General features: G+C 49.3%; 2 protein-coding genes across 18 annotated transcripts; one reads left to right on the forward strand and one right to left on the reverse strand.

The window, feature by feature from the left end:
• On the reverse strand, positions 1–7,844 carry TMEM138 (transmembrane protein 138). Of its 4 annotated transcripts, none has more exons than XM_010599132.3 (5): positions 7,358–7,469; positions 3,271–3,538; positions 2,016–2,187; positions 815–890; positions 1–551 (listed from the first exon to the last, which is right to left on the reverse strand). In XM_010599132.3, the coding sequence occupies exons 2-5, from the start codon at positions 3,396–3,398 to the stop codon at positions 442–444; spliced, it is 486 nt and encodes a 161-aa protein (XP_010597434.1). In that variant the 5' UTR covers positions 3,399–3,538; positions 7,358–7,469; the 3' UTR covers positions 1–441. The 4 variants fall into 4 exon arrangements, with proteins under 4 accessions (XP_010597434.1, XP_023415466.1, XP_010597433.1 ...); XM_023559698.2 differs by lacking the exon at positions 7,358–7,469 and adding an exon at positions 7,784–7,844 and having other exon boundaries at positions 5–554; XM_010599131.3 differs by lacking the exon at positions 7,358–7,469 and adding an exon at positions 7,581–7,671 and having other exon boundaries at positions 5–554.
• LOC100655486 (lysosomal membrane ascorbate-dependent ferrireductase CYB561A3) lies at positions 7,664–17,397 on the forward strand. Of its 14 annotated transcripts, none has more exons than XM_064287974.1 (8): positions 7,664–7,775; positions 10,510–10,582; positions 11,750–11,948; positions 13,061–13,269; positions 13,868–14,022; positions 14,739–14,900; positions 15,203–15,359; positions 15,935–17,397. In XM_064287974.1, exons 3-8 carry the CDS (start codon positions 11,765–11,767, stop codon positions 15,956–15,958), a joined length of 891 nt encoding a protein of 296 aa, XP_064144044.1. In that variant the 5' UTR covers positions 7,664–7,775; positions 10,510–10,582; positions 11,750–11,764; the 3' UTR covers positions 15,959–17,397. The 14 variants fall into 14 exon arrangements, 13 of the variants coding, with proteins under 13 accessions (XP_064144044.1, XP_064144047.1, XP_064144043.1 ...); XM_064287977.1 differs by having other exon boundaries at positions 11,753–11,948; XM_064287973.1 differs by lacking the exon at positions 7,664–7,775 and adding an exon at positions 7,894–7,951.
• The last annotated feature ends 12 nt before the right edge of the window (positions 17,398–17,409 follow it).

Consider the following 17,409-nt stretch of genomic DNA (forward strand, 5'->3'; position numbering starts at 1 on the left):
AAAAAAGTACCTTGGATAAAAAACCTAAGCATCTAAGGTATGATCAGTCAGGAGTACATAAATATCACTCTTTGCACCCTTCAGTCATTAGTGTGTGGTGCCAGGAATGTGGGTGCTAGGAGGTTCTCCTGTACTGGCCTAAACAAAAAGCCACAGAGCTCTCTGTAAGTAACAGTTCAGAGAAGTGGACGGTATGGAGCAGGAGAGGACAGGGAGAAGAACTGAGGCAGGAAGGAAGTACAGGAATACGTACTGGAGTCTGTACTAGGGACATTTTAACGTGCAAGGTGGAGGCTCTTCTTGAACGCTGAACACCCTGGCCTGAGCCTGTGCTGGGAAAGCCAACCTGTCTCCTCGTGCACAGGGCCAACTGCCCCTTCAGAGCAGCGAATGTGGCTTCCGTCAGGAAGGTGACGCATCCATCAGTGTGACAAGAAGAGGTCACCGTCGGACTTGCAGGAACTCCTTGCGCAGCCACAGAGAGTCCTGGTAGAAGCGAGGATCCCCCAGCCTCACAGCCGTCCGCTTGTAGAAGTAACAGTACAGCACTGCTGCTGTGGGTAAGACAGAAAAGAGGCCACAGGGGGGCGCCTGAGTATTCATTTCAGGGTAAGAACAGGTAAAGAGGCTGAGGGGCCCTGTCTCCCAGCAACAGCAGAGGGCGTAACCTCTCCTGCTTGTGGCATCAGTGGTGACAGGGCTGTCCAAACCATTCCACACCAGCTGTGAGAGGCTGAGAAGCCTGGGTCAAGACCCTCACTGCCAGAGCCATATGTGGGATCAAGGTTAAGCCTGACATTGGTCTGGTCCTTACCTAGTCTCTGAAATACAAATAGTGTTTGAAGGCCATCTGTCCAGACAAAACGGTTGGAGTTTTTCCAGCGTAAGTTCTGGAGGAGATATGAGGAGACAGGGAAAGGTCAGTGGCCAGATGAGACCCAAACATCTCCAATTTGGTTAGCTGAAGCTATCCCACTTGGTTTAAAATCATGCTAATCTCACCCTCCTTTCCACAACCCCAAGGAGTGTTTCTCAAAGGAGACCCAAGCTCCCTTTTATGCTGCAAAGGGAATGCCTTTTAACCCTGAGGGAGGAAGTTTGAACTAAGTAATTTATCCCCTTTCATTTGATAGCCTGTGCCAAGAGGAAATGATTCTCAGGAGTTCAGCCTTGAAAATCTCAGGCTCAGCTCCTGTCAGATAAAGGCCTGGTGCACTCAGGGTTTAATCAGATTACCAGCTTTATGGCACAAAGCCAGGACCTGTTTTGGCTCCAGGAACCAGAGCCCAGACAGCCCTCTGCTGCCTTCCTGTGAACTCCGCTCTCCCGTCGAGTCACAAGGAAAAGCTCGGTCTAAGAAGGTGGCTTCAGAAAAAAAGTGACTAGGTTTTCAGGCTCTGAGGTTTTAAGGTGTTCCATGAAGATAAGTACACGAGAAGCAGATGAGAGACTCAAAGAGATGGAAAAATTGGTCAAGCACAAGAAATCTGAGACCATGAAAACTGGCTCTGCTCTGCGACCCATGTTAGACCAAAGGCCGGTCCTCCCAGTGTAAGTGATGGGAACTAGGCAGAGGGTGTGAGCATTAGAAGGCAAGGAGCCCTCTTGAACGGCTAGTTTCCAGCAACGTTCCTTGCCTACAGCACTAGTCACAGGACACTGATGCCTAATACCCTGAATTAGCACCCACATGCCATAACAGCTAATGAAACAGATTCAACTTTTTGTTTTAGCACAGGTGGGGCACAGGTGGATGGAATGTTCAAGAAATGTCCTCAACTCTTGGGTCAGGCTGTCCTTCAACACATACTGTTGGGCAAAAAAAGTACTTCATGAAACTTTCTGTGCCTAGCTCTAGCCTTGATCACTTTATCATTTCACCTGTTTCCTATCCAGGATTCTGTGAGAGGTAAAAGAACGATTCATCTCATAGAATCCTTTATGTTATGCCCGGTTCCCGGAAGAAAGGGATTGCTAGTCCTTTCAGGATTCAGGATTCAGAGCTGCACTCTTACCATGACCCAGACATGAAGGGAAATGCTGAGGGCGAAGTACACAGCTGTCAGGATGATGGTCCCTTTGAACTTATGGAACAGGAGGTTGACCAGGCCAGCCTGGAAGACGAAGGTGTTGAAGAACATGAGGAAAATGATGATGATGTTGAAGAGGATTGCAATATCCTGGATGCTGCAGACACATAAAGCAAGATACAGCCAAATGAAGGTCTATGTGAGGACCCAGTGCTGACCCTAAATCCTGGGGGACACCATGAAGTCTGTCCTTCCCTTGGGATATACTCATTGAAACTCCCTATAGACAGCATGGGCTTTGGGATCCAAATGATATCAACTTACAATTACCTGCTAGCTCCATCAGGTGAGCTGCAGTTCACAGACCAGGCTTTCTTGCTCTGACACTCTTAACTCAATTACCTACTAGGTACTTTGAGGAGAAGCTAGTTTCCTCCTTATATCCAGCAAATGCCAGCCCTGTCACATAACCTGGTCCCATCAGACAGTTTCATCTAGCAAGACCACAATGCCTTTCCCCCTGATTTCTGCCTGGCTGGCTCCTGAGTGTCATTCAAGATTCAGTCCAAATGTCTGCTCTTCAGAGAGGCTTTCCTTTAGCCACATTACCTAAAGTAGCCCTTACCTTCCCAGCCCAGCTACTTTATACTTATTGTATAACAGCTATTGCTATCTGAACTTATTTCTCTTCATGTATTCATTCTCTCTCCACTAGAATGTAAGCCCCACAAGAGCAGGAACTTGTCAGGTTTACCGTGCGACCAGAACAGTGTCTGGCAGGCCAGAAAGTACTTGTGAATAAAGGGAGATCATGTCCAAGACAGTGGTTTTCAGCTTAGAAACTGAACTCAGGGTCTAGAAATCATGGTGGAGGATAAATGTCAACAGCTTCAGTCCTATGGGATTCCTACTATACTTGCCCTCTTTTTACCCTGCCATTTTGTAATCCTCTTTCGTGGCAATGTAAGATAATACTTCTGCTCACAGATGGGGAAAATGATTCAGTCAGCAGTCTGTCTCTTACTTCCTATGTGAACTATTGCCCTTATCCCCAACCCTTGTTAGAAGGATATAAAAACAAGACTTGTGACTGTATCTATGCACCATGGAGTACCCAGGATGATGTTAAACTTTATTATCCCTGATATTTCTCTATTAATACCTTTAAAATGCTAAATCAGAACTGTCAGCCCTTCAAACTGCTTGGGTTCAGCCTTCCAGACCCACTCACTGAACTCACATGAAGAGCACCAGCTGGATGACGGGAGCCATTCGGAGGAGCTCCGAGAAGGAATTGACAAAGAGGTCATAGGATAGCAGCAGGAACTGCAGAGAGAGCACCAGGCTGTAGTTACTGGTCTGGAGCATCTTCCTTCTGCTCTCTTGGGCCTCCAAGGGCACATTCCACAGTCTTCCAGAACACAGCTGCTGGCTCTCTCCCCAGCACTGAGGGAGCAGCGTCTAGATCCTCCAAATCAGAGCTGTTTCTCGTGCTCTAAGGCAAGGGCCTGTTGGGGCGATAAAAAAGGAGAGGTTAGAAAAGCGTTGATACCTTTGGTGAAGGAGAGAGAATACACAATGTGGGAGAAATCAGCACAACATAATCAAGGTGACGGAATACACCCAAAGGTATGCAAGAGCAAAAGACAACAAGGGCAAATACTAATACGTACACAGTCCTGAAACAGTAACAGCAAACGACAATGTACAAGTAGATAGATAAGCTGAACAGGGGTAGGAGGGCATATGAGGCACACCCACATATGTATATATGTGTACATGCTGTAAATATACCCACGTATGCAACAGTGTGCACTGGGGACACAGTCATGAAAACTTCTTAGTCATAACCACACACCTCCCGGGACTGAGATACTGGGCTTGAGGGCTAGGGACCATAGTCTTGGGGGACATCTAGGTCAACTGGTTTATCATAATCCATACAGACGATGTCCTACATCATACCTCGGTGAGCAGCAACTAGGGTCTGAAAAGCTTGTGAGTGGCCATCTAAGATACAATAAGTGGTCTCTTCCTCTCTGCAGCAAAGAAGAGTGAAGAAAGCCAAAGACTCAAGGAAACAATTAGTCCAAAGGACCAATGGGCCACATGAACCACAGCCTCCACTAGCCTGCAACCAGAAAAACTAGCTGATGTTTGGCTGTGACTACTGACCGCTCTGACTGGGACCACAACAGTAGGTCATGGACAGAGTGGGAGATAAATGTAGAACAAAATTCAAACTCATAAATAAGACCAGACGTACTGGTCTGATAGAGACTGGTGGAACCCTCCAGGCTATGGCCCTTAGACACGTTTCAGACTTGGAATTAAAATCACTTCCGGAGACCACATTATAGCCATACGACAGACAGGCCTATAAAATGAACAAGAACAGCAGTGAGGAATGTATACCTCAGAACAATCACCTGTAGGAGACCTAAAGGGCAGCATTTGCCGAAAAGCAAAGTTCAGAAGGACCGTAGAGGCAGGAAAGCTATGGACATGAGAACCCAGGGAGGAAGGGGGGGAATGCCGACACATTCAGGGGGTTGCAACCAAATGTCACAAAACAATCTGTGTATAAATTGTTGAATGGGAAACTAATTTGCTCTGTAAACTTTCACCTAAACCACAATTAAATGTAAAAAAAAAAAAAAAATACATTAATACAATATTTATTGAAGGCCTTTTTTGGTACTATGTGCCAGGTATCACTCTAGGTATTTGGGATGCATCAGTAAACAAAACCCACAACACTACCTAACTACCCTAGTCACTCCTAGGCAGGGTTTCCAACCAGTTCAGACCCCTGCTGATAATCTCCATTTCCACCAAGTTCCCAGGCCATGCTAATACTGCTGGTTAGGGACCAATTCTGAGAACCACTAGTAGAGCCTGTAAAAAACACCCTGTTGCTGTGGAGCTGATTCCGACTCATAATGACCCCATAGGACATAGCAGAACTGCCCCACAGGGTTTCTAGAAGCAGCTGGTGGATTCGACCTGCTGACTTTTTGGTAAGCAGCCAAGCTCTTAACCACTGTGCCACCTGGGCTCCATTAGTAAAGCAGTGGTTCTCAAATTTATTATACATGAGAATCACCTGGTGATCTTGTTAAAATGTAGATTCCAATTCAGTATATCTGGTGTGGAAATGCAAATTCTCATCATGGGCCCCTGCTCCTAGGAACCCTCACCCGCAAACCTCTCTCCATGCCTGGAACCTTCTCAACCCAAAGCTCTTGAGTTCAAAGCGATCTACGGGAATAATGGAGAAGAGTAACTGTCTGGGCAAATAATAATGAAAATATTAATACTATTAATAACAACAGCAGCAAGCCCTTATATAGCACTTACAATGTGTCAGGGACTGTTCTAAGCACTAGCATTATTTCAGCTTCAGAATAACCCTATGAAGGAGAAGATATACTATTATGTTGCCCATTTTACAGATGAGGAAACTGAGGCCCAAAGAGGTAAAAATAATTTGTCCCCGGTCACATAGCTAGTAAGTGGCAGAGCTGGGATTCAGATCTAGGCAGTCTGGGTCCAGAGTCTGTGCCCTTAGCCACTGCACTATGCTGCCTCTTGTATTACTGACAGGCTGATAAGTAACCAGGGAGCAAAAATGTTGGCACAGGAGAAGGAAGTAGGAAGTGGTGCAGGCAGAAAAACCTGAGAGGAAATATTGCTCTCCTGTAAAACTTAAATCTTTCAGGTTATGGTAGCAACACAGTGACATCAGGTAAAGCGACCTGGGCCTTTATTTTCATATTTTCCAAGGTCCAGAAGCTGCTGGGGGCTGGGGGGGTGGGAAGTGTCCTGTGACCCCTGCTGGATGAAATCTATAAATAAATTTTAAAATGCTTTGAAGTGCTAAAGAGCAATTAACATCTGTAAAGCATTTTGAAATCTACAAACTCTTTTCATGTTTATCTTATTTAATCCTACACTCACCTTGAGGAGTAGCCATTGCTGTGCATATGATCCACATTTTACACTGGGGCTCTGAGGGGTTATGGAACCTTGTCCACATCACCAGGTGTAGAAATCCCAGCTTACTGGATGTATGAACGTGGTCTCTCTGAACCCTGTTTCCTCATTTATCAAATGATATTGAGAGCCATTGTCTTAGTTATCTAGTGCTGCTATAACAGAAATACCACAAGCTTTAACAAACAGAAATTTATTGTCTCACAATTTAGGAGGCTAGAAGTCCGAATTCAGGGCGCCAGCTCCAGGGCAAGGCTTTCTCTCTGTTGGCTCTAGGGGAAGGTCCTCGTCATCAATCTTCCCCTACTCTAGCAGCTTCTCAGAACAGGGACCCCGGGTCCAAAGTACAAGCTCCGCTCCCAGCTCTTGTTTCTTGGTGGTATGTGGTCCCTCTCCTCTCTGCTCACTTCTCTCTTTTAATATCTCAAAAGAGATTGATTCAAAATACTACCTAATCCTGTAGATTGAGTCCTGCCTCATTAACATAACTGCCTCTAATCCTCCCTCATTAACATCATAGAAACTAGGATTTACAACACATAGGATTGTCGCATCAGATCACAAAATGGTAGACGACCACACAATACTGGGAATCATGGCCTAGCCAAGTTGACACACATTTGGGAGGACACAATTCAACCCATGACAGTCATCACCTGTGCACCAGGCACAACATACAACTTGTCAGCCAAGACAATCCCCTTTCATCGCCGCAAGGTGGAAAAGAATGATTCCTCTTCTACAGGGGGGACACAGGGTGGGGAGTTCAGCTAATTCCCCCGGGTCATACAGTTGGCAATTGAGCAGAGCCAGAATTCATAACCAGATGTGACGCCAAAGCCCGTGCTCCTGACCACTACTTCACGCAGGGAGGAATTAACCAGTAAGCAAGGTATGCACGGGCTTATTTTTATTTACTTATCTGTAGTGAACGATTTCACTACATGAAACCCATGTGAAATCGTTCACTACAGATTAGTACATGCCGCACAAACCAGCCCGTGAGTACCTTGCTCACTGGGAACTGCGGCCCTGACGGGCCACCACAGGGGGCTGCTGTGACGACCCCTTATACAGACACGCACGCCGCCACGCCCGCGGGAAGGATGATTTTATCCCTCCAGTTTAGGGCAGTGGTGATTCACAAGGTAACGAAAGCTCTTCAGTTGTCTACTGCTACCTACCTCCTTCCCTTTCCCCTGAGCAGTCCTCCTCCCCCTTCCCAGTCAACTTAACGGCGTGATTATTATCTTCGCAAGAAAACAAAACCAACAACAACAAAAATCCTGACTTCTGATCACTTTACCCACTCTTTATCCACCCCCACTCACCTCTTGGAGCCCTCGTCGGTTGCCATGGGGACACCGCCCTGGCTTCCGGAAACCTGTTTTAAACGCCGGAAGTAGATGGCGGCTGAGGGCCCCGTCTGCACTGTTCTACCTGCCGTGCTCGGCTTTCTCTCCCGGCTCTATGGCCAGTCTGTCGCCACGTGTGGGCTCTCGCTGCCCTGGGTCTCCGTTCCCCTGGCCCCCCCCAGTGTTGCCACGTGCTGACCAGAGCTCCCCGCCCACGCCGTGCGCAGCTCTGCTGAGGACCAGCCGCTGCCGGGAGGCTTCGCGTCAGCCCGAAAATTTCCGCTCCAGGGGATGGGGGCTGAGGAACAGGCAGGACTTTCGCGGCGCTCCTGGTCCCTGGAACCTCGGCGTTGGGGAAGAAATGCCCATGGAGTAACGGGAAGAGGGGGGAAAGGTCAGCACCTGGGCGCGCCTGCCTCCTCCGGCGACCTCGAGCCTTTGACTTCATTTCCCAGGCGGCTTTGCGCGGGACCGGAAGTGTTGAGGGGCTATAAGAGGGCGGGTCGGCGGTGCCGGTTGCGTGCGGCTGTCCTTGGTAGCCCCTGACTCGATTTCCTCGAAGCTCCGGAGGTAGCAGCGCCGAGTGGGAGGAGGTGGATCTCGGAGACCCTGGCTTCCCTGCGTCCCAGTGTGGTTCAGTAGTAAGAAAGAGCCCGGGCTGGGAGTTCAGGGACCTGGGTTCGAGCGCTGTCTCTGCTACCACCCCGCTTCGCGCTGTCAAAACTCGCTTGGTCTCAGTTTTTTTCTTTTGGGTGATGGGCACAGTTCTCCGTGCCCTTCATTCCACAGGTGGTGGTTATAAAGACACGAAAGACAGTAGGCGGAGCCCCTCGCCCTAATGGTCATCCAAGGTTAGCTGGGACCTAGAGCCCAACAGGGAAGTCAGCAGTCAGCTCCCAAGTTTCTGGAACTGTTTTTCCGTCATTTGAGCGAGACCTGAAAACGGTCCGAAGGGCGGGTTTGTAATCGCTCTGGTGCTAAGGAAGACCTTGCTTACCTAGCTCCTGAATAGAATTTTGGACTCCTCTCTCCTGGGTCCTGACTTCCTCACCTGAATTCACAGAAAGCTACATTTGGAGGTGAGGAATCCTGGGAGCCGAAGGGGCGTGGACTTGGATCCCTGTACCTGCTCTGCCACTCACTTTGGGCCCCCGGTATTTTGAGCTGTAATATAAGGGTTTAAGACTTTAACTCCAAGTCTGGTTTTTAGGATTCCTAAAATTCCCTCATCCACCTGTGAAGGGTGAGTCGCAAATGACTTTCTGTTCCTTTATCTACAATGGGAGGTACCCATTTCTTACCCCTGAACCCGATCTGTTTTAGCTCAACCGGGATGGGGATGAATCCTTTCTACCAAGTGATCAGGGAGAGTATTAGAGAGTACACTTACCAGATGAGGGTTGACACTACAATCCACAGGCCAAATCTGGCCTGCCTGGGTAGTTTTTAGGTGTTTAAATGATTGGAAAAAAAAAAAAAGACTTGTGACATGTGAAAATTTTATGAATTTCGTATTTCAATATCTAAGTAAAATTAAGTAAAAGTTTTATTGGAACACAGCCATACTCACTTGTCTATGACTGCCCTTGCACTACACCCGCAGGGTTGATGACACAGCTGTGGCAGAGACCACATGGCCTGCAAAACCTATTTACCATCTGGCCCTTTCTCTGCAGAAGAGTTTGCCAACCCCTGCCTTACAATGGGGCTTTACAAAACAAGGGCAGGAAAGGAGACCAAACCGTGGTGTGCCCATCCTGAAATCATAACACAGGCTGCTCTCTTCAGACTAAATAAGAGGTTATGCTCGGCATTTGCTTTGCAATGTTCACTGCATTCACTCTTCCTTTTTTTTCTGCTTTGCTTTTTTATTTCAGGCAAAGGGAGGGCTTATCTGTGTACTGTGAGCAGAATAATATAACCTCTGAGCCCTCTGTTAAGAAACTGTCCTCATTATCTCTTCCAAGTCACTCACAGAGCAGTAATCCAGGCCCTTCCTGCAATCATCTCTTCTAGGGGTGGATACAGCCCTTTGGGAGCTATATTTACTTTGTTTTTGTCTCTGGTGGCCTGAAACTTCCTCTGCCCTGCAGGAATTAAGGGAACAGCTCTGTGGCTGGGTGCACATCCATGAGCCCAGTAGTCGAGTCATGAGGCTTCTAGGAAGCTGGTGGCATGATTGTCTTCTGCCAGCCTCACAGGAGCTTGTTTTTCCCCTCCAGCTCTCAGACTTTTCTTTCTCAAGGATTATTGCCAATGTGGATCACCTTGTGAGAGCCCAGTGTCTGTTCTGGGCTTAGGTGAGCACCTGGCATGGAGAGAGTTGACATGGCATGGAATCAGGGCCACCGAGAGGCTCAGGCACAGGGACCACGAGCTTCTGGTTTTTGTTAGCACTTAGGATGAAATGCTGTAACGACAATAACAGATGTGTATAATACTTTATTCTCACCATATCCTTTCACACATTTTGCTACTTGATCTTCTGACAACCTGTGGTCAAGGAAAAGCCATGGGCCTTAAACCCAGACAGACAAAGATCTGAAACTCTCACCCACTTACTGGGTTCTAACACCCTGGCGGCTCAGTGGTTATGAGCTCTGCTGCTAACCAAAAGGTCAGCAGTTCGAATCCACTGGATATTCCTTGGAAACACTATCCTATGGGGCAGTTCTACTGTGTCCTACAGGGTTGTTATGAGTCAGAATCAACTCAAGGGTAATGGGTTTTTAACACTAGTTAATTAATCTTTCTGAACCTTAGTTTTCTCATCTGTAAAATGAAGATAATCCCTCACGGGGTTGTTAAGAGGAGTAAATGGGATAATATGTGTAAGGTTTTAGTGTGGTATCTGTTCATTCATGACTCTTGTTAGTTGCTGTTGAGTCAACCCCTGATTCGTGGTAACCCCATGTGTTAGAGACTAGAACTGCTTTATAAGGTTTCCTTGGCTATAATCTTTATGGAAGCAGATTGTCAGGCCTTTTCTTCCAAGATGCTGGGTGGATTCAAACTACCAACCTTTTTGGTTGGCGGTCAGTCAAACCGCTCATGTACCACCTAGGCTCCTTATTCATCACTGGTGTTCTATAAATAGTGTTCTTCTTATTGTCATACCTTTCTTTCAGATGAGAAGACTGAGTTCTACAAGTGTTAAGTGATTTGCTCAAGGTCCATCAGTTAATAAGAATCGGCGCCCAGGTGACTATTCTTTCAGCCTGCCACTAGGTTTAAAGGGGAGGAACCAAGTGTTTTACATCCTTGAGAGTTATTTGGATATTTTAGGGGTCTCCTGTTTTTTTTTTTTTTCTTTTTCTGTTAGCTGCTTCAAATTGAAAGACCTCAATTGCAGGAAGCCACATTGTCACCTTCTTGTTGTGAATGTATGGGCCTGGCTGACTGCCTTGAAGGCTTGGGCCCATGCTGCCTACAATTAGCTGAAAGTAGGCGCATTCTTGTGGCTTTGCACACTTGCCTGCCAACAACCCCCACACCCACTTGCTTGGCTTTTAAGAGGGGCCGTGCCTGAACCACAGTTGGCTTCTGAGTTTATGAAGTACATGTGGAAATCTCAAAATAAACCTCCTGTTTTCTGGACCGTGAGTTCTTGCTTCCTCCTCCCTCCTCTGGACTTGCCACAGAGGAAGAGAAAGCAGAAGTCTCAAGCCTGGGGACAGCTGAGGGTATCACTTGATTCAACATGCGGAATGTGGGCACTCTGGAGTGAAGGCCTCATCTTACCTCCCCAGTAGGAGTATTAGTCCCCAGAAAGTTTCCGATCTGGGGCAGAGTATTTCTCTAGAGGGAGACCACGGGACTTCCAGCTAGCTAGCCTATAGCAGTGTGTGTGTGTGTGTGTGTGTGTGTGTGTGTGTGTGTTCCTTTCAGATGGTGATGTTGCCTCCTTACCTTAGAACCGAAGGCCTGAGCATTTGTATGGTCTAGACTGGATTTTGATTCGTCCCTTCTTTCCTGCAGATATCCAATTCTTCTGGGGGGTGGTTCTGGTTGTTTACTGACTGGAACCAGCTTTACATGGCCTGTGAGGGGAACTAGTTCCAGGGCTCTGGCCCAGAGCCTTGGCTTCCAGCTGCAGCAGAGGAGGTGTTCTCAGGGCCAGCCACCGTCTGAGCTTGCTGCGCTGTGCAGGGCCAGGTGCTGGGTGGGGCTTACTCACTGTCCTAACCAGAGATCTGACCTGCCCAGCCATCAAGGCCTCATGGGGCAGTGCCCAGGTCGATGGCAGGGGAACTGAGACAAAAAGCATCCACCCCACAGGCCAAGAGTGAGGTCACCATTGCCTCCTTTAGCCTGCGTGTGGGGTGCAGCCAAGCCAGCAGGGATATATGACATCTTCCTTTCCCCTAGAAGTGCTAGAGCACAATGGCTGTGAGACGGTTTTACCTGTGCTGCCTGATGCTGGGGTCCCTGGGCTCACTCTGCATCCTCTTCACCATCTACTGGATGCAGTACTGGCGTGGTGGCTTTGCCTGGGACTCCAGCAACCTCCAATTCAACTGGCACCCAGTGCTCATGGTTACTGGCATGGTCGTGCTCTACGGAGCTGGTGAGTAAGTGGTCAGCATGGGCAGGCTGAGATGGCCCAGGTCTGGATGGGCCAGTGCATTCCCTCTCCAGGGCTGGCCTTCATCGGTGTTGGGTTTGGGGCCATGGGGGTGGGGCTGGTTGGGCTGTCACTGGGCCCAGGTGTCATTTGGGGGAAGAAGTGGTGAGAAAGGGAACATCTGAGAAGGGCAGTTTCATAAGTACTCTAGGGCAAGGTCAGCAAACTTTTTTTTGTAAAGGGCCAGATAGTAAACCTTTTAGGTTTTGCAGGCCATGTGATTTGTGTTGCAGCTACTCGACTCTGCCGTTGTATGAGAGCAGCCATAGACAATTCATAAATGAGTGATCGTGGCTGTGTTGCAAGAAAAATTTATTAACAAATACAGGTAGTGGGCTGGATTTGGCCTGTGCATGATAGTTTGCTGACTCCTGCTTGAGGGAGTAGGAAGTTGAAGCCCCTCATGGAACCATCAGGCCCCTGAGTAAGGGATCTACTTAGGCCTCCCAGACCCAGACCCTGTCTCTTACCATCTTTGCCCTGTGCATTCAACACTGTGCATTGGAGCCTCATTTTTCCCACTTGTAAAACGTGAAGAGTGATGACATTGCTAACTAGCCACTCAACCATGTGTTGTTAGTTCTTAAAACAAGCCTGTGAGGTAGGCTTTATTGTTATTCCTATTTTGCAGATGAGGAAACTGAGACTTAGAGAGGAGAGGCCAAACAGCTAATAACAGGCAGAGCCAGGACTTGGACCTTGGTTGTCTGACCCTTGACAACTAACCTTGGTTGTGCGAATCAGATGAAATGATAAATGTAACCATGTTCGTTACCTGGCAAACATCGTACGCGCTGGGTTTATGATTGTAATGATCGAATGGCAGGTCCAAGGAAGCTGCTCCTCCTTTTGGATCACTCACTGTCCCTTCTCTCCCTCCCTTGTGGCTAATGAAAGGAAAGAAGATGCTAAGGAACTGATACTGATGTCCTAAGGCTTCCTCCTTCCTCCCCCCATACACCATGAAGGTGTTGGGAGGCTGTGTGTGGTCACATTGGGGTGGCTCCCCTGATGTGAGGGGAGAGGTCAAGCCTGGGAACTGCTCTCTCCTGCAGCATCGCTGGTGTACCGCCTGCCCCAGTCCTGGGTGGGGCCCAAGCTGCCCTGGAAAGTCCTCCATGCAGCCCTGCACCTGATGGCCTTCGTGCTGACGGTGCTGGGGCTGGTAGCCGTCTTTAAGTTTCACAACCAAAAACACATCAACAACCTCTACTCCCTGCACAGCTGGCTGGGGATCACCACCGTCTTCCTCTTCGCCTGCCAGGTGAGTTCTCTCCACCCTCCTCCTCTGGGTTCCCACAGCCGGGCCTTCACTTGCTTCAGCACCAAATATTCACTCTCCTCCTTGCCTAGAGAGGGCCGTGCAGAGCAAGTCCTGTAGCATCAGCAGGGCATCACACTGCCCACCTGTCATCCTGGAGACCCCAGTGCTAACTTGGTCATAACCACACACCATGTGAGCCATCTTTCCCACCTTCCCCACTCCCACCTTTCTGTGACCCGGCAGCAGTTTTAGAAGTGGTTTCTGTATTCTGATGTCAGCCCTATACAAGTGAGGAGTTTTAGGAGCAAGACCTGGAAGGAAGCACAGACAAACAAGAACGGTTGGGTTTGCTGGGACGGTGGGACTGTAGCTAAGCCTTCCATTTAGTGTTTTTGTCGTTGCTCCAACGTTTGTGTAATGGAAACAGACAGACCACAGTGAGGACAATGAGGAAGCTAGGTGTGATGGTGGGGCAATGCCTGTGGAGTTGGGAAAGAAGGGCCCATACAGAGATGGGTCAGAGGCGCTGGGGTGGGATGACCGGTGTGCCTCTGGTCACACACAGTACTGTCAGGTGCTTCCTCCCTTGTGTCCACAGTGGTTCCTGGGCTTTGCCATCTTCCTCCTGCCCTGGGCGGCCTTGTGGCTGCGTAACCTCCTTAAACCCATCCACGTCTTCTTTGGAGCCTTCATCTTCTCTCTGGCCATTGCCTCTGTCGTTTCTGGCATTAACGAGAAGCTTTTCTTCAGTTTGTGAGTGGGATGGGGCCCCTGATCCTAAGATGGCGGGGAGGGAGAGGGTCTTCAAAACACAAACCCTATGATCATAGGACCCATCCAAGAGAGGAGAGCCTTTGGCGTTGGGCCCGATCCTGATGTGGAAGGTAATGGTATTGTCTTTTTTTAGGTTCAGAGTGGTAAATTGGTCAGCAGATATTTATCGAGCATCAAATTGATTTAGCACCCACTGTCATAAATGGCTGTGATCTTTATGGAAGCAGACTGCCACACCTTTCTCCCACAGAGCAGCTGGTGGGTTTGAACTGCCAACCTTTCAGTTAGTAGCTGAGCACTTAACCACCATGTCACCATGGTGTGGTTCTACTCTGTCCTAAAGGTCACTATGAGTTGGAATCAACTCAATGGTAACGGGATTTTTTTTTTTTTTTCGGTCATAAATGGTCAAGTCCTGGGCTATTAACCAAAAGGTTGGTGGTTTGAATCCACCCAGAGGCACCTTGGAAGAAAGGCCTAGTGAATCTATTTTCAAAAAACCAGCCATTGAAAACCCTTTGGAGTGCACACAGTTCCATTCTGCAACACATGGGGTCGCCATGAGTTGGAATCAACTCAGTGACAACAGGTTTAGTCCTTTTTTTCTTTTTTTGGTGTGTCACAAATTACCCTAAATACATTTAATCCTCTCCACTGCCTTACAGCATTGGTACTGTTGTCATTGCCATTTACAGACTGAGGAACCAAGACCCAGAGAAGTTAAGTGACATACCTAAGGGCACACAGCCAGCAGTGGCAGAGCTGGGATTTGACGTAGGCAGTCTGACTGCAGAGCCTGCATGCCTAACTACTCCTGTCCTCCATTTTTCTGAGGCAGTGGGGGCAACGAAAAGCAAGTAAGGTTTGAGGTCAGGCCTAGGCTTAAATCTTGGTTGTGCTGTTTATTAGTTGTGTGACTTTGGCCAAGTTAATTTCACCACTCTGAGCCTCAATTTTCTCATAGGTAAAGAGCATTCCATAGATATTTGTTTTTGTGGCAGGGGCTTAGAAAGATGTTAAAAGGTAACTACAATTCCAAGGCAAAGGCGGTCCGGGCAAGACTTTGTCTCCCTGTCTTAGTGGCAGTGAGTCTCTTACTGGGTAAAAACAGTTGGAAAAGTGTCTAGAGGGTTATTATTTTTTTTTTTTTCACCTTCAGGAAAAACTCCAGCAAGCCTTACTCCAGTCTGCCTAGCGAGGCTGTCTTTGCCAACAGCACTGGGATGCTGGTGGTGGCCTTTGGGCTGTTGGTGCTCTATATCCTCCTGGCTTCATCTTGGAAGCGCCCAGAGCCGGGGGTCCTGACCGACAGACAGGTATGGGTTCCCAGTCCCCCCGTTCCAGGGTGGGGTAGGGCCAGGTCTAAAGACAGGTCATCCAGGAAAGGCTTGGGCTTCACCAAGAAGACCAGCCCAGTACCATGGTGGGAAACCAAGCAGCACGAAGGTAGTGTTAGGTTGGCCGATGGGGACCACGAGTATCAAACCAGCAGGTCCCAGTGATAGTGGCAACCAGGGGCCTGTGGCCTGTCCACTGGGGGAAGACAGGGAATTTAATGAGGTGAAGTGTGGCCTCATCTTCCCCAAGGAAGGGCTCGAGCATGATGGGAGTACATAGTGATTTCTGCTTTACCAGCCTCGGGGCTAGTCTGGTGGGAAAGGAGCTTGGTGATGAGTTGAGCGCTTGCAGGTCTTGCCTGTTCCTGGCCACTCAGCCACCTGATGGGATGTGGTGAGACGGTGACCAGGCTCAGGGTCTTTGGGGCTTCCCTGAAAGATCCGGTGGCTTGGGCGTAGACCACCCTGCAGCTTAGCCCCGGTGTGACTCCTGCAGGTCAGGGGCTGTTGTGACGCCATGCCACTCACCCCCATGCGTCTGCCTATCTTTCCAGCCCCTGCTGCGTGACGGGGAGTGAAGCGGGCAGGGGCTCTGGAGCAGTCAATGCTGCCATCCGTCCTTCCCTCAGAAGCTCTCTCTACTGGGGCTCCCGGCTGGTGTCGGCAACAGTCTTCCTGTGGGCTCTGAGCCCACGCTTCTTGCTGCCTCCACGTCAAGACTGCTCTCTCCAGCCACCGGCAGCCCATCTGCTTTGCTTGGTGCTTGGTGGCTTTGGCCTCTGCACCCCTTCTCGGCATCAGCATCTCAGGTCCCCCACGCACACCCGCCGTGGCTGCCCCACGTTGCTCCTGCTGTCACTCTGAAGAGGCAGGTTGACAATTGCCTGAAAATCCTTAGGGATGTGACAGAAGATGCTGACAGTTCACACGAGCACGGACCCAAGTGCAGTTCGTAACGTCAAAAACGAGGGCAGTGATGCGGCCTTAAGTGTTCCCCTCGCAGGCACCCCACACAGTGCAGGCTTTATCTGCCCTACCGCCTGTTACCACCACCCAGGCCCACCTGGATGTGAGCTTGGGAGGGGATGTTAGGTGGTGATTGAAGGAGGGAGGGTGGGTGGCTGAAGCTGCTTCTGCAGACAGAGGGGAAGCTCTCAACTGTTGTTTCATATCCCTGCATTTTGTCTGTGTGATGTGACCACATGGCTTCCTCCACCTCTCCTAGCTGCTGCGCCATCTGGGGCCTGAATCTCAACCTTTTCCTGTGGCTTACACACCTGTTGCTGTCAGGCAGCCCTACGAACCCTGGTAACCTGCTCTTCCAGGAACAGAAAACCTGTCCCCAAATGTCCCCATAAGGATGAAAAGCAGAGGGGACTGCGGACTTCCTCTATTTCCCCTTGCCGGATCAGGCCTTTCCTGCCTACCCCGGGCAGGTTCACCCTTGTGCTGTTAGAGGGCCCTGCTGATTTCCACCCTCTGGCTCACCGTGAAACTGTGATGCCAAAGTTGCTGTGTGTTGAGCCCAGCGGAGCCCTGGGTGGCACTGCCACCTTCAGGGGTGTCCCTGCTGAGTATCAAGGCACCTCACCCGCCCCCACAGTGGCTGCTTGCCTGGCTAAACCCAGTCTTCTGGGTCATGGCGAAATAGGAGCTGTAGCTTTTCTCCTGAGAAGTGGGCAGAGGCAGGAATCCTGACCCTCTGCTGTGTGCAGCTGCCGGGGCTCTCCTGCTTCTCCTCCAAATGAGTCCTGTCTGGGCCCAGGCCCATCCCGCTGTGCTAAGGAGGCAAGCGGCCTGATGCCCAGGGTTCTGAGCCCATATGCCTGCCCCCTGGTGAGTAGATGCTGGCAAAAGGGCTGTGGCTGCACGTCTTTATTGGGACTAAGCCTTCAAAGCCATTGGGATGGCTTCCGGGCACCCATGTCACATGGCCAGCTCACCCTCTCTCCACGTGTAGGTGCTTCGCTTGTTTATGGAGCTTGATTTTCATTAAACATATCTTTAAGACTCAAAACTGCCTCTGCTA

Source organism: Loxodonta africana, chromosome 7, assembly GCF_030014295.1.
Source record: "Loxodonta africana isolate mLoxAfr1 chromosome 7, mLoxAfr1.hap2, whole genome shotgun sequence".
Lineage (NCBI taxonomy): Eukaryota > Metazoa > Chordata > Mammalia > Proboscidea > Elephantidae > Loxodonta > Loxodonta africana.